The sequence below is a fragment of the Sprattus sprattus genome (genome assembly GCF_963457725.1).
Source record: "Sprattus sprattus genome assembly, chromosome: 4".
Taxonomy (NCBI): domain Eukaryota; kingdom Metazoa; phylum Chordata; class Actinopteri; order Clupeiformes; family Clupeidae; genus Sprattus; species Sprattus sprattus.
Genome location: NC_137923.1, coordinates 46879362 through 46895073, shown reverse-complemented (window position 1 = coordinate 46895073; position 15712 = coordinate 46879362). Strand labels below are relative to the sequence as shown.

Here is a 15712-nt window from a genome sequence, read left to right as displayed (position 1 = left end):
AAATATAAACATATCATTCACAAACGGGATAATCCAAAATATTTTTACTACTATTTTATTCACACATTGATTGTGTTCTCTTAAGAAACATAAACATTTCATCAGGCACCTCAGTGCTGTACTATGATCAAATGTATTTATTTCCAATTACTATCTCTTGAAGCAGATAATTGCTTCACCCAACAAGAGGAAGAGGATAGAATGCAGACAATCTAAGCATACTATACATATGTGGATGAGATACTATTATTAAAAAAAATGTCTTAATGTGAACATTTTGGTGGGCCCATATGAGCTTATTCATAGCTGTGAAATACTGACCATGTGTGTGTGAGGCTGGGGCAGTTCCTGTGAAAATGGCAACTGGTGCCAGTACTCACTCAAGTGTGCTTGTCAGAAGAGCACAAAATGAGTCATTCGACATAATGACGGTGACTAGAAAGAACTGGTCTTCACTCACTTCCACAGAATAGGAGTAGACCTCCTCTCCAAAAAGGGATTCCTGTCTAACCCGTGCAACAGAGTGCCTAGTACTAAATAACTTAAGAATCCATTAATATTATTAACATACCTCTCATATATGGTCACATCCACCATAAGATGTGCTTACAATTAGGATATTTTGAGGGTTAAGGTTATCAATAAATTACCTGGAAAGTAAACTGCATTGAAATTATTGATTTAGAAACAGATTAGTTACGTGCTATGTCAAATCAAGTTAGGCTAAAATCTAATACATGGGTGTCATGGGACAGGGTTTAGGTAAATTAGCAGGAGTAGGTAACATGAAAAATGTCATTTATAGGTGAACCATCCAATTACACGAGTTGAAGAGCAGAACACTTCCTTGTTCACAAACAATGCTACAAGACTACAGGAACTGAATAGACTTTTCCATTTCATAAGGACTCTCTACCTTGCATGACTTGGAGGAAAACGTGCCTGAGGTTTGAATTCAGTTGTGTAAGTTTTCTTTTTTGAGGAGAACTAAACAAAATCTGTGGTCGCACGGATGCACAATGTCTCCACTCTGCCAGCCAGCTTTTTCACAGTCAACAATCACAGCCATTGTTTCAAGCCAATCCACCTCTGTAATTTGGATACCTAATTTTAGCTCTCTTTAATGCACACAGCACACCAACAGACCGTGCCAGTGAGCTTTGATGTGGGTAGGGGTCTGAACAGACTGACTTTGATTTCTAAGAGTGTGTACTCTGTGTTGTCCGTAGTAGAAAAGGTCAGCTGGGACTCTGAAAAGAGTGGACCACCAGAAAACATGTCTGTTCTGCTCTAAGATTTTCATTCCCACTCATCTAGGAGGGGTTAGATATATCTGGAAGGTATTTTGCAGAGTACTGAAAGTATGTAGCTCACCATAATCTCAGAATAGGCCCACAATGGCTGAACATATATAATTCTATTAAATTAACCCACACTCATGTTTTAATGTCTGCACATTGCATAAGGGCACTTTTTGCTCTATTTTTCATATCATTGTTTGACGTTTCTTGTAAAGTATGCTGAAATTTAAGAATGGCCGACCAATGTAGACAGTGTTTTGGTTTTCTTTAGTTGACGCAGTTCAGCAGCAGACTTCTCCTCACACATAGCAGAGCTAAGTGGTAATCTACATTTGACCACAAGACTGCTTTAAGGACATTCTGCAGCCGGACACTGTTCAAAGGCAGCGTTGACCAGTCATTGACTGACAGCATTGTGTGACTCGATCCTTGAGGTTTGAACAGTGCATGTGTGCCATAATGGGTAGGGTCACTGACACAGTGCAGAATCGCAGGCTGGCTGGCTCACGGATGGTGGGGCAGGGAGAGGACAGACCATGCAAGTAGCAACATCAGGCGGTTACTGGGGCCAAACAAAGCAATAGCAAATATGAACCAGGACTACAAGAACACGACACATACACACACAGACCACACACAAACGCCACAGCAAAAAAGTCACAGATTTACCATAAAAAATAGTAACAAATGGGTAGACTCACAGATAGAAAACTTGTTGCTGTTGTCTTTGCCTGGGAATAATTTTACTCCTCTAGATTTAAAATCTACGGACCTTTTCACTAGTCGAAGGGAAAAGAAAGGAAGAAACAAACAAACAAACAAACAAACAAACAAACAAAACAAAAAATCAGGTGAAACAGGTTCCAAATAATCAGTCAGCATAGAAAGAAAGACACATTCCCTGAAAAGCCTCATGAAAAGAACTGCAGAAAGCATGAACAAACAAACAACAGTGATAATCTGCAAACACATATATCTTGGCCAAAAGAAGGGAAAGAAAAAGTAAGCTGAAACATGTGGTGTGGTGGAGGAAGCTTTTAGATGGAGGATGGAAGAGGGTAAAGGGGAAGAGGAAGCTGAAGAAGAAGCAGGAGGGACTTCTGTTCATTGGCCAGCCATCAGATAATTGGGTGCTCAACAGCCAGCCGGACGGACGGCAATGGTGACCTTGGTGACGGTGACTCGACTCTGTCCCCGGCTCAGAGCCTCGGAGGGCTCTTTAGGGACAGAGTTGGCCCTGTCGGGCAGTTTTAGAGGTGGACCGACCAATTTGTCAGGCCACGCCAAACTTTGTCAAATTTGTCCCGGTGCCAAACAAGCACGGGACAGGACAGCAGCACACCCAGTTTAACATGTGCACTGCAACAACTTTGTCAATTTTCAAGAGAGACAATCTCAGATGAACAGAAGTCCAGCAGAAAATCACTATAATAGAATTAGTAATAATAATCATACAAATAATAATACATTCCAAATACTTCCAAAACAAAAGGGGTTAATATTTCTTTACAGCTGGATACTGCTTTCTTTTAGCTAAGCAGATGAGGGACATTGTAATTTGATGCATGACAAGATGTGAAAAACAAACAAACAAACAAACAGGATCATATGTCCTCATAACAACCTTCAAGCATCACCTCACGTAGACATAACAAGAAAAGATCACACCCTTCTTCAGAGAATCGGGCTTGTGGGAATGACTGGGGTTTTGGAGCTGAGGACTGGGCGACTGGGGAACACCGCTCTGTCTTTGCTTTAGGTGGACAGACCCACTTCCCAGCCCTCAGCCTACCCAAGGCCCCCGCCCACACACTCCCATTTAGCCTCTGTCTGCTCGTTCTCTGATTCAACTGTTTCTGAAGGAATTTAAACTCGGGCCATCGATTGATAAATTAATTTGGGTGTGATGCTAGCAAGCATGTCTTGACTGAATTGCACCACCATTTCACACAAGAATGCGTCATACCAATTTTAATGTGAGTCAAGAGGCGGGAAAGGGGAGGGGGAGGGGGAATCGGTGGTGATGAGATCAGCAGCAAATCCACAATGGTTGACGTGGTGAATAGTTATAGGACATGTTTTTTCTTTTTTTTCCATGGGTATTTTGTGCATATTGAGAGACATGGAGATGGATGTCAATAAAAATAAGATGTTTGCCCACCCTTACAATGTATTCTACAATGTTTATACCATCGATTTGCCGAAAAATCATTCATACAGAGAGAATGATAATTACCCTATGTTGACGAATATTCAACTCGAGGCTACCATCCTTTTCAGTGCTGTGAGTGGTCAAACATAATGGAGACAGTAGCAAACCTGCGTATGTTCTGTTCTCCCACGTGTTCTGTGTTATACAACACAAATTATATTTCAGGTTAAAAGGAAACCAAATTAAAAACCGAACAGACTGCTGAATATTTAATTGCATAAGCAACCACTTACATCTCCCAGGCATTGTAGACATGCTACATATACATCAATATCTTTGTTCTGCATGACGTCCACAGCTTTGATTAAACTCGTCAGCACGACAATCCGAACTACCCTCAACACATCTCACAATATTGATTCATATCCCTATTATAATATTGTGCCAGTTGTGTAAGATTGATATATTCAATTAATTTCAAAGGGGCCATACTTAACAACATTTTGAATTCAACATACGATCATGCAGGCTACTTAGCACATGGTGCTCGCATGTGAACCACATACCAAGGGTGCTCTTACGCAAAGTACAGCACTGACAAATGGCACCTCCTTGCTGACTCCCATTAGCCAGAGCTGAGTGTTTCATTCCAGTACTTCAATCTCAGCCCCCTTAGGGGGACTGCCTGCCTGCCTCCCATAAATAAAAAATCAAATCAAATGAGAAATTGATTTCAAAACAAACTAAAAATTGTTTAAAAAAATTGAAAGGATCTAAACTTGACGAAGCTCTCACATCTGGATAGGCTCTTGTTCTCCTGCTTGCAGCTGTGGGCCATGTGCGTTTGATTGACAGCTCCTAGAACTCTTGGATTGAAGGCTAATGATTAAAACAGGAAACGAACTGACCATTACTTAAGGCCTACTTAAGCAGTGATCAAGCACAGTCCCAATGATGGATGAGGGGAACCAATTTATGTCCGAGTGCCAATGCAGTGTTCATTTGTCCCCTTGATTTCTGGGAGACAAAGCCAGAATGCAACCAAGAAAGAGGTTGAGGCTCTCAGATTAAGTTTTCTGGAACTTCAGAAGTTCATCATCCTATGGTACAATCTTCTTCTGAATTGGCACCCTTAAATGCTGTTGCTCCATAAAGAACTCAATTGATAGGGAAACACCCTATAGGGAAACACCTTGTGACTGCACAAGAATGTGTGTGGTGTTCCACTACTTTATTTAAAAAAATTATGAACTAGCCGTACATCTGTGGACAGAGAACAATACTGCAGGCACTGGTGCAGCCCCAATGTCTGTGATTGTCGCTACTTGATGGCCTGTTTTTCACACTGCCTGAAGCACGGAACTGTTTCTCATTCAGAGACCAATAAAACAGTGTTATGGTTGTAATGCTGTTATTTAGTTTAGGCTAAGGGCTAAGCTGGGATAAAAGCTAATGGCAGACAAAGCCGTAGGGCTGGTGGCAATACAGAATGTTTCCGCACTAGCAATATGGTGGTGTTACTATAGAGCCTGCGGTCCTTGCAAACTTGAGTTTATCCAGCCCTTTTTGCTCTTTCTCACTGACAGGTGGTACCACACTTTTCTACAGCATCAGCATCCGTACTTTCCCATAGCAAGGTGATTCTTTTAACTATGACGGGAATATATGGGATAGTCTTATTACATTTTTGTATATAAATGAGAAAAAGGACCTCAAATGAGAGGACTTAGGTAGTTACAAAGTCTACTTTAAAACTTTTGAAGAGGCCAACTATTCACTTAAAACTCCTATCAGACTCTTGTATGTCAAAACAGCTAATATCCAAACGGTATGTTAAGTAAGCTTGTCCTCTTGCAGTCAACAGTCCTCTTGCTGACGACTCAACAACAGAAGTTGATTATAATAATCAGCAGAAAGTAAATGGGCAATTATTATTTGTTATCTTGTTAAAGGGAAACATATTTGCTATTTTCAGGGGGCAAATACTCAATTAAGGCCACCGCAATATGAAATTGTATTTCAGTCCATAAACTAAACAATGGCTGATTTATTTAACTGTTAGATGTCAGTAAGAGTTTTATATGCTGTTTCACACAGATCCATTAATTTTTAATGGACAGGATGAAATATTTCTGTTTTATTATTTTCTTTTGGGCTGGATACAGCAACATAATACCACATCCTTACTAAAATAGGCCCTTGTTCTTTTTGGTCAAAACTTTAATTTCACACCTTCTGTTATGTTCACGGAAACGTCTCAGTGTGATCTCAGACACATCTCCAAATTGTGTTCTTATCTCCGGCTCACAAGTCTCCTCGCCTCTTATCCTGAACCTCCATCATATCGGGGATAGATTACTGTAATTGTCTTCTGTCCAGAAGGCTGAGATTATCCAGTGGTTTGGAATCAAGCGTACGTTCCCGCCTCCCGTTCCCGTTTGTTATCGGAGGAGAAAAGGCAAGACTCCGATTATTCACTGGTCCGAGAGCTAGACGTGGATGTGCTGCTCCGTTTGTTATCGGAGCAGAAAAAGACAACGCAGTCATATTTCACCTCTTTTACTTTTGCCCCGAGACAAACTTATTGGCTGTGACAGCCTGCACAGACTGCACAGGCCCTACTATAGCCCTACTGCTAGAGACACTTTAAATTTAACTGTAGAATCTAAACAAGTCTATTTATATCTCTGCCTTGAATTTCCATAGACTACACTGTCAAACACCAGGTCTTAAGGGGGTGAATATAGCACAATTTCCAATGTATTTCTAAACGCCTAAGGTGGGACTGCAGAGCATGCGTATATGAATTTTATGCTTTGCTGTATGGGTGGACACCAAACCCAGTCAGTCACATCGTCTTTTGATACAAGTCGAGTTTTTACTCGATTTCTTAAATAATATTACCATGCAACTACATAAGAAACCTTGTTTCTAAACATTTCTAGGAATAACTGCAGCTTAGCTGCAACATACATTAACAGTTTTTTTTCCAGGGAAAATGGCAGGATAGCATTCTGCCCCAAGTGTGTGTGCACCTTTAAATAATTGAATGGCACCCTTTGAGCGGGGGAAGCTCTGATGTGCCCACTTCATAAATCACTGAAGGTCACAGGGGGTGTGCCACTAAGATGTGTGATGTCAACATCACAAACCCCCCCGTCTCCACCGCCACTCCATCTGCCTCCAGAGCGCATTAAGTTTGAGGAGAGACTACCGTCCTCCGGAGGACCGGCGGCAGGTGGAGGTTCGCCATCGTAAATGGTGGCAGTGATGTGAGTGTTGATGTTGCACGGGCAGATTTAAGGCCTCGCTCTCTCTCTTTCTTCATCTCCCTCTGTCTTTCTCTCTTTCTCGCTGTCTCTGACTCAACAGCCTACGTCTGAAGTCGATTCTCACTCTACACTAAGAGGGATCTGCACACGTCCGCTGATGTGAATACTGAAAAAAAAGTAACATATTTCCCCACAGATTCAGTCATTTTGTGCTATTTCAACAATACTAATAATTTAATTTAACCTCATTATTTGCCTATTTTCTGCAGAATAAAAAAGAGAAAAAAAGAGATGCAGCTGAAAAGAGTTGTTCAATGCAACTGCATTTCAAAACTGTCAACGCAGCCATTGAATGTTATTCATCCCTTTTTTGAGTCCACAGTCTATTCATGGACACAACAGCATGTATTATGGAGGATAGTTATTTGAACGTATTCATATGACACAGAAGCTACCAAAGATACTGGACATTGTTCATCTTCTTAATATGGATAAAACATATTCCAAACCAAACTCACCATATTTCAACCCCCCAAAAGTAGTCCTGTCTCACACACGTCACACAGTTTGCCCGTTAATAAGGGTACATTACTGCATCTATTAAGAGGCAAAACACTTATCATTCACTTATTATGATCCCTCCCACTTCTGGGCATTCTCATAAGTCAGTCTGTTTGGAAAGCCTTTCGATACTAATTAAACCTTGACTCGCTGGCTTAATTGGAAGCTGGACCTGAGGAGTGATTGGAAATTAGATGGTTGATTTTATGGCATAATTAGTTTCTGTAATCAAATTGCTGCCAGTGATTCTCAGGTATTGCTTACTCATTTCAGGTTCGACTGGCCTAATGGAAATTTCTTAGAGGACCACAGACTATGGTAAAGGTGAAAGCTTCACTTTATCCGACTCGCACATGTATGAAGACATTCGAACGTGGGGCAAGTCCATTTATTAAGTCAAGTATACACTAATATACAATGGGCAATTCATGTACTCCCAGCAGAGGTCTCATAGTCTGCACACACCAAATGCAATGGTGCTATGTTTTTTACCCATAATGCAACAGAGTTGCACTGCATCCTGCAGGTAGTTTCAGCACCTCACCTCATGCATTTAGCCTATGTGAAGATGTCATGATGGCATGTTATGCATCTGACTTCTTGGAAGCAACAGTGAATCCTGTGTCAAAGGCCCAGTTTAAATACTGTGTCAGTGATGTAATGAATAGCCCATATATCTCCAAACGAAAGAGCCTTGGGCTGCAGAGTGACACAAATACATTCAATAGTCTTTCAGTGTCAAGAGAACATGACCTCTACACTAGCAAACGCAACATGCATCTCAAAATATTGACATGTGAGACTCTGCAAGTAATGCTTCTTGTCGACGGCCAGATACTTCACTTTCCTTTCCTTCCTGTTCATGAACCCTATAAACCTTCCTCTATATGGGAGAAGGGCACATACTGACACTCATCTTCTCAGCTCGTCTTTCCACAGCCCTACAGATTCAGGCCCACCAATTATTAAGAGGAGAAGGGAAACAGGACGTCTGGAAATGCCATTGGCCTACTTAACACTCCTATCCAGTCACTGAGCATTCAATAAGGGTGAGAAATGGAAAGGCTCCCTTTCGCGGCACATCAACAAATCCATCATTATCCTCCACGGGAACAGACAAATTCATCGACTTACAGGCAGGGTCCCTACAATGGCATGATTGACCAGCGAATCAAAGCAGTCGGCGTTGACACAATTGCAATTGCGACTCCCGTGTCGGTAACAATCCGCACTCGGGTATTGTGTAAGCTGACAAGACTTCAAGGGAGCCGTGGCATGGCTGGGCAAATTCGTTGAGATATGAGAAGATGACATTTGAGAGAATCATTTTGCTTTCTGACAGAGATGAGAATGAGACATGGAGCGGGCATGCCAAGGACAATCTGGGGTGCTATGCGGAGAGAGAGAAACAGAGAGAGAGAGAAGGAGAGAGATAGATAGAGAGAGAGCAGCTCATGATGTACTAATAAAGAGTGCCATTTGACTTTTTTTTTTCACGACATGCACTCTTCAAAGCAATGAAGGTCTTGTTCAAAGAAGCAGCCTTGGAGGTTTGAAATCAAAATTCAATTGAGAAATATTTCTCTCCAGGCAAAGGTTTATGGAGTATTTTTTTTACTTGTAAATGGTGCTGTAAATAAAGGCCATAACCTGCATTTTAAGAGCCTTCCATCTTTATTTATTTATGACATTGTTTATTTATTTTCCCTGAAACAGAACTAATGTGAAAGGAGAAATCACAAGTATGCTGTTGTCTAGCCCAAGGGGAAACTGTGGCCATGGCACATCGTTCATGACAAAGATTACGAATAACTGGTGTAGTTGTACCATAGTGTCGACACATTCACTGTCAATCAGCAGCCATTAAAGTCTGGGAGTGAAAGGCACTTGCCGATGGAAAACTGTACGGCTCTGAACAGTCACACTTTTAGGCTTGGACAAGGCCCCTGTGCAAGACAGCAATCACTCCATCACCTTGCAAAAGGCTGTGAATGATTTTAAATTGAGTCCTTGGAACTGATCCAAAAACACCAATGTGGCGCAATGCAGATACTACGGAGACGTCCAGAGATGTAATCCTTGGGGTTCGCTGCCCTATGCTGCAACAGGAAAAAAACACATGAATACTAACAGCATTATGATTTAAGCAAATACTTGAGGAATCCAGTTTGACAGAAACATAGTGGAGCCTTGCCAAATGAATTATGGCCAATGGCAAACTCGGAAATGTAGCATGGCGCTTGCAATAGCCTGCGGTCTAATGGCATAGTTGTGGAGTGACCATCAAAACGGGGCTGTGCCTAACATGGCATGAGCTCCAGGGGATGATTGTGCGACCCTAGTTACCCTGATGGTGTGTACTCCCTCAGCCAGTCATTTAGAGTCTGGGCGAAGCAAATGGGATTACATCAAGGGTACTATTATGCACATTTAGAGGGTGGATTTGCCTTTTCTCCTTTGCTGGTGGTCATCCTATGTTAAGAATTTTCATATCTTATGTGACGTCAGAATTCACCACGAATAAATGAAATCGCTACCAATAAATTAAATGCGTTGACAGGCTTTATTGGAGAAAGAATATTGGCTATAATTAAAAAACATAAAGCCTTTCTAAAACCTTGCAAGTACACCCAGGAGAGTTGGTGAGACAGCAACCCTTATGTGGTTGTGTTTTTTTCTCTTCCATCCATGTATTTGGTTTTATGTCAAGAGAGGCTAAAGTTCAAAGGGGTATACTCTTCAGTGACGGATAGACTGTGCTGGTGAATGATTTGGCGATCTCAGCTGAAGAACTCTACCAAACTTTGGCGAAGTTGTGATTGTACGGCTCTGCTCTCATTTCTCAGGATGTTGTACCCAACTGGTTGCTCTGTGAAATGATAACATTATCATTATTATCATTTTGGACTTGGAGTGTTTCCTCACAATGACGCTTCAAGGCAGCCACAGTTGGTTAACATCCCTAACTGCAGTTTGGGTAAAAAAAGAACAGGAAAAAAATTATTGTGGCTATTTGATAGCATCATTTTTTGGGGTGGGGTGGGGTGGGGGGACATCAGAGAAGTAAATTGGATTTCGGCATGTTTGGTGTCCTCTGGCGCAGTACAGCTGCTACCCCTATACCGACAAGCTTGTTGCTCACCAGGTGGTACCTCCAAGCAATCTTCCAAGAAACATGAAAAAGACAGATTGCCATCGGTTAACCTACAGTACATTTTCTGAATACAGCTAGATTTAGTGGCTAACCGAAAGAGAGAGAGAAATAGAGAGAGAGAGAGAGAGAGAGAGAGAACAACTAGAGGATGCATTAAGGGGTGCTTCCTTCATGTTGGACAGAGACAGAGAAGAGAGATGGGGAGAGGGAGAGAAAGAAATAGCATTATCATATTTGAGGCAAACCTGCAGCATGAAAATGAGCTCAAATTAATTTTCATTGAACACCACCTTATAAGAGCATGAGACCATTTGTACTTAAGAGACAGGAAGATAGCTATAAGAGGTACTCTTAAAGATAATCCAGAATATCCCTTCCCTTCCCTTTGAAATCATACTCTTCACTGAAAAAATTATCTCAAGGGTTTGGCAAGGTTCTAGCATCGTCAAGGTGATGTGCTTGATACGCAGGATGAATATCAATAAATGAGTAGCTGTCAGTCTAACACCGTTAGTCATTGTTAAAGAAATAATGCTAAAAGAAAAGGATGAGCGTTCCACTATTACGCACTAAAATACATCTAGTGTGTGATCAATGGACAGCAGCCTTTCCCCTTCTCCTTGCTGCCGTCTGCAAAGGACTGACCTACAAGAGCGCCCCCTGGAGAGAAGACCAAAATAGGAACATTCTGGGGGTCTGTGCCTCTGTCCAGATGTCCGTTTTTTACCAGACTCCCTTCTATCCACAAAAGTCTGAGTGTAACGTCACAGCTGGCTGGGTCAGCAGCTTTCTAGGAATTTCTGTGCAACTTTGCCACCCCAACCCCCACCAAAACTCCAAGCCTCCCTGTCTTCAATCTCTTAATAGTCTGTAACGGGAGCATCGCTATCATGAAGGAAGCTTTTCAGAAAGATACAGCTTATTACACTACATTATAACGCACGTTATAAATAGTAAAACATACAAAAGCTCCAACATATGTAGAAATAAAAAAGGAGAAACATCACGAAGGAGAACGTATTCCCTCAAACAGAACTTGTAAGGGTAGGCAAACAACTTCACATTTCACCCAGGATCTCCAGAAAACTGTTATGCAGTTATCATGTATGCAGACTGAACTTGGGTTTATGGTAAATGTGTGTTAGAAGAGCCACAAACACAACACACACAGCAAGGCACAAGTGGGTGTATGGCTTCGAATGATAGGTTAAAGCTTTTTTTTGGTAATGTAAGCAGCTTTGAAAAACATGAAGACAGAAGAGACATCTATTTCAGAAGAGGTGAAAAGTGACTTGTTGCTGAAAAAACAAAAGTTAGTTTCAAATCAAAGAAACCCATGCAAGCTTTAACAAAAAATAAATAACTTCTGAGAGAGAATATATATATATGGCATTAAAAGAATAAAAGCTATGTCCACTAAAAAATACGAAAGAGAAAAAAACATTCCCTGTGTGCATTTGATCCAGGTAGCAAGAATAGTTGGTCCCTATAATTACACATTAAAGAATGTTGAATGATTAAAGACGCAGCTTAATCAACTCTGAAACTATCCATGACTGTGTAAAATTAACATATCACTACACTTTGAAGATAATTAATAAAAAATTAAGCATATAGGGTTCCAGTTTTGAAACATTTCCTAAGATAGCCGAGACAGCAGTGCCAGTTAATCCAGACACCGGGCTCTCTGAAGTGCACTGTTAGCATGGCTCAATACGTCTGGCCTGGAAACCCTAGTCAAAGTCCACTGGATAGAATGCCTACCTTGATAATGGCCACTAAAGCCTTTGTATCGGTGGTTGCTGTCAGTTACAAAGTGTAGCCTCAGCCAGTTCTTGTTGCTGACAATGGGTGACGGGACATTCATCCCCGATAACCTGTAAAGAACAAGGAAAGGGAAATCATTAGGCGTGTAACGGCATGCAACCCATCAGCAGAAACAGACACTGATATCTTAACCCCTTCAAAGCCCTCACAACAGACGTCACCTTCCCCCTTGGAGCCAAGACAGTAAAAAAACGGCAAGAAGAGAATAGAAAAGAGCACGGCTAGAGACTCAGAGTCTCTTGATAGAGACTGGGAGTCTCTAGGTAGACACTCCATGCTGTTCAAAGCCCAAAAGAACTGGACATGGCTCGCAATCAGTGAATGTCTTCTGTTATTGTAGATTTAGGGGATTATTCATGGAGTGGAGAAACATCAAAGATCACGATGTCCAACGATCTATTCTTTTTGTGACAGATTTAACGGTAACAATGGACAGATTGTTCTTTGTTCTTTCATAAAGAGGAGGACTTCTCAGTTTTATATCAGTGAAATATGATCTTCACAGTGCTTATGGGTAGTGTTGTACTGATACTTTATATGTGACAATATTTGCCTTTAATCTGACTGTACGGATATGAGTATATAAAGGTGTTATAAAAAAGTAAATATAGAATAAATACGAATATGTACGATATATATATAAAGGTTTGTGTACACAATGCATTCATTCAGTTATGTAACACTGTTTTGTGATTTTTTTTAATGTTTTTGATAATGTTCATTAAATAAGAATACCTTGTTTAAAGCAGCATAACGGATCCATTGCTAATTGCCAATGAGATGCTAGCGGAGAAAACTAGCGAAACCTCTTGAAATGTGCTCACTTTGACACTATGACAAACTAGTTAGTCAACAACTGTCCTAACACAATCAAACATTAAGCAAGTGCAACACAAGACAAAGCAAGACGGCAGATAAGCTACCTACTAGTTCGGCATACAGTAGAAACTGGGCGGCTTCAGGCAAACCTACAGAACGTAGTTATATGCCTACAGACCCTGTTATGGCAATGGCACGGAGGCGATTCTTCATATAAAAAGTCATTGTAGCAGTCCAATTTTTTTTTAGCTGTTATTTTAAGGTAAAACTGCTTATCCTACCCCTAATCCTGTAGTACAATTACTGCATAATGCCACTTTAAATCATCAGTCTCATAATGCTCCTTACTGTTGTTTGTCTGCAATTTATTCTAACTTATAGTGGCAGCATTACTCTTCCCATAAAGTGTGCCACATCATTTTTATTATTGTTATGTTTTACCACCCACAACAATAAAAGCAGCATTTCTCAGATGGGCTGGTGCACACAGCCATTCCCCAGTGTTAGAAAAAAGGGCCACAGAAAGACAAAGGCAAAATATATTTATACCTTCTCTATATCCTTTCTCCTCACTGCTGCATCTACTTCTATTAAACCTCTGGGGTTGCTCTGAAAGAGCAGCCACTGGCCAGCTGGTCCTCACAAGTATAGGCACACCCACACCCACACCCACACACACACACACACACACACACACACACACACACACACACACACACACACACACACACACACACGCACACGCACACAGACACGGAAACACACACACCCACTGAAGGGACAGCAGGAGAGTTGCAGAAAGATGAGCTTGAGCGTGCAAAGTTTCTGGTCGATTTGTTCATCATGAGACAACGCGTGATGGCTCAGACCAAGCACAGAGGTCACGTTGCCTGCCCTCAACACACACACACGCCCACACTCACACACGCACACGCAAGCACACTCACACACACACACACGCACATGCACATGCACACGCACTCCCACATGCACACACACACACACCTTCTCTCCAGCCCCTTGTATCCGGCTAGCTTTATTGATGACTGACGGGATGTGTCATTAAAGGACACGGTCACATGAATCACGGCTTAATGGCCTTCACAGGTTGGAGCTGAGCCATATCATTACCGTTATCACGCTGAACGGACACCGGGCCTCCTTCAGCATGCTTCAATTTGAGCTGGGGCTGGCTGTCGCTCTCTCTGTCCCTCGCTCCCTCTCTTCTTCCTTTCCCCCTCCCCTTCTTACTCTTTCTTTCTTTCTGTCTCTACTTCACTTCGGATCTTTCTCTCATCCCTTTTCCTGTTTCTCCCTCTCTCTCTCTCTCTCTCTCTCTCTCTCTCTCTCTACCTGCACAGCCACCGCTCCCTCTACCTATCTATCTCTGTAATCTTCCTCTAGCTGTGGGCAGCGCACGGCACAAATGGCTCCCTATACAGTCTCCCTCTGGGCAGCCAACATTTATGGAATGTTAACGACAGGTGTAACTGTCAAATGCCACTGATTCGGCATTTCAGTGACCTTGGGAGAGGCCGGCGTTGCGTGAGGTGTGTGGCGGATGTGTCTGAATGTTAATTCCCTCTTCTGTCTGTGGAGAAGCTGGAATAAGAGTCGGAAGGAAAGCAGTGCTCTAAAGCAATGGCTAAAATAAAATCTTAATGACATGGCCACATGACCCTATACAACACAGTCAGCAACTGTGTATTGTTGAGGACCAAAAACCAATTCAGATCCTCATCATAGACCATTATAAGACAACAGGCCTCAAACAAATGCATGCTCAGAGAGCCATTGCAACATACATAGATCACATACATGCATTAGACAGCACTTTGAAACTTGAGCAAGATGGACGGCTTATGCGGTAATGGCATGTTGTCACAGCAACGTCGCAAATTCCATAGTTAGCATCACTCTTTATTTGCCGACCACCGACATAACGCATGACGCAAACACCGATTGAGCAAAATAAATTGCTGCTGTTCAGCATCCCTCCCTCCACTTGGCAAACGGCGGCGATTCACACAAAAAGCCACAATGCTAGTGCACGCCGTAAGGACGAGATAATTAATGTGGAACCCAGACAAGTATGCGTCTACACAGACGTGTAATGTATGGAGCGTGCCCAGATCTATGAGAGGCATGGCGAATCTTCATTCAAGCAGGCATCCCTCCGGATACAAAAAATGATTTTGCATCGATTTCTCCAATGGCCAAAGGGTGCGCTCAGTAGAGACGGCAGGCCGTGTTGTGTTTTCTTCAGCGCCAGGGTGGCCATTAATAACTAGCCATTGTAAACTTCTACATTCGGGTCCAACTGTTCCACTCTCAGGCCCTAATGGAGATTGGACAACATGAATCTCTTGGGGACAGAAATGCAATCTCAAGTTTATATGCACATTACAAGAACACACAGACACACACATGCGTGCACACACACATACACACAAGATGTTACAATCTGTATAGGGGGTGTGCAATCCTCCTAAGGCTTGCTTAATGCATTTTGGGGGGGCTGTGTGGTGTAATCTCCACTGAATAAAAGCAATCTGGCCGAGAGATGCAGAGTACCGTCACTTAAATCCACCAAGTGAAAATTGCATGAATCCACCTGTCACTGACA

At 42.0% G+C, this 15712-nt stretch overlaps 1 protein-coding gene across 1 annotated transcript in view; it reads right to left on the bottom strand.

Annotated features, from left to right (window-relative positions):
• Positions 1-15712, bottom strand: part of csmd3b (CUB and Sushi multiple domains 3b) — a gene marked incomplete at its 3' end in the record, with an annotated part of 385413 nt that overhangs the window by 195102 nt on the left and 174599 nt on the right. Inside the window, exons 6-7 of the mRNA XM_080837924.1 lie at positions 12205-12317; positions 2003-2080 (exon numbers count right to left, since the gene is read on the bottom strand). Of these exons, the coding sequence (XP_080694050.1) occupies positions 2003-2080; positions 12205-12317 (191 nt within the window). The remainder of the gene's footprint in view (positions 1-2002; positions 2081-12204; positions 12318-15712) is intronic.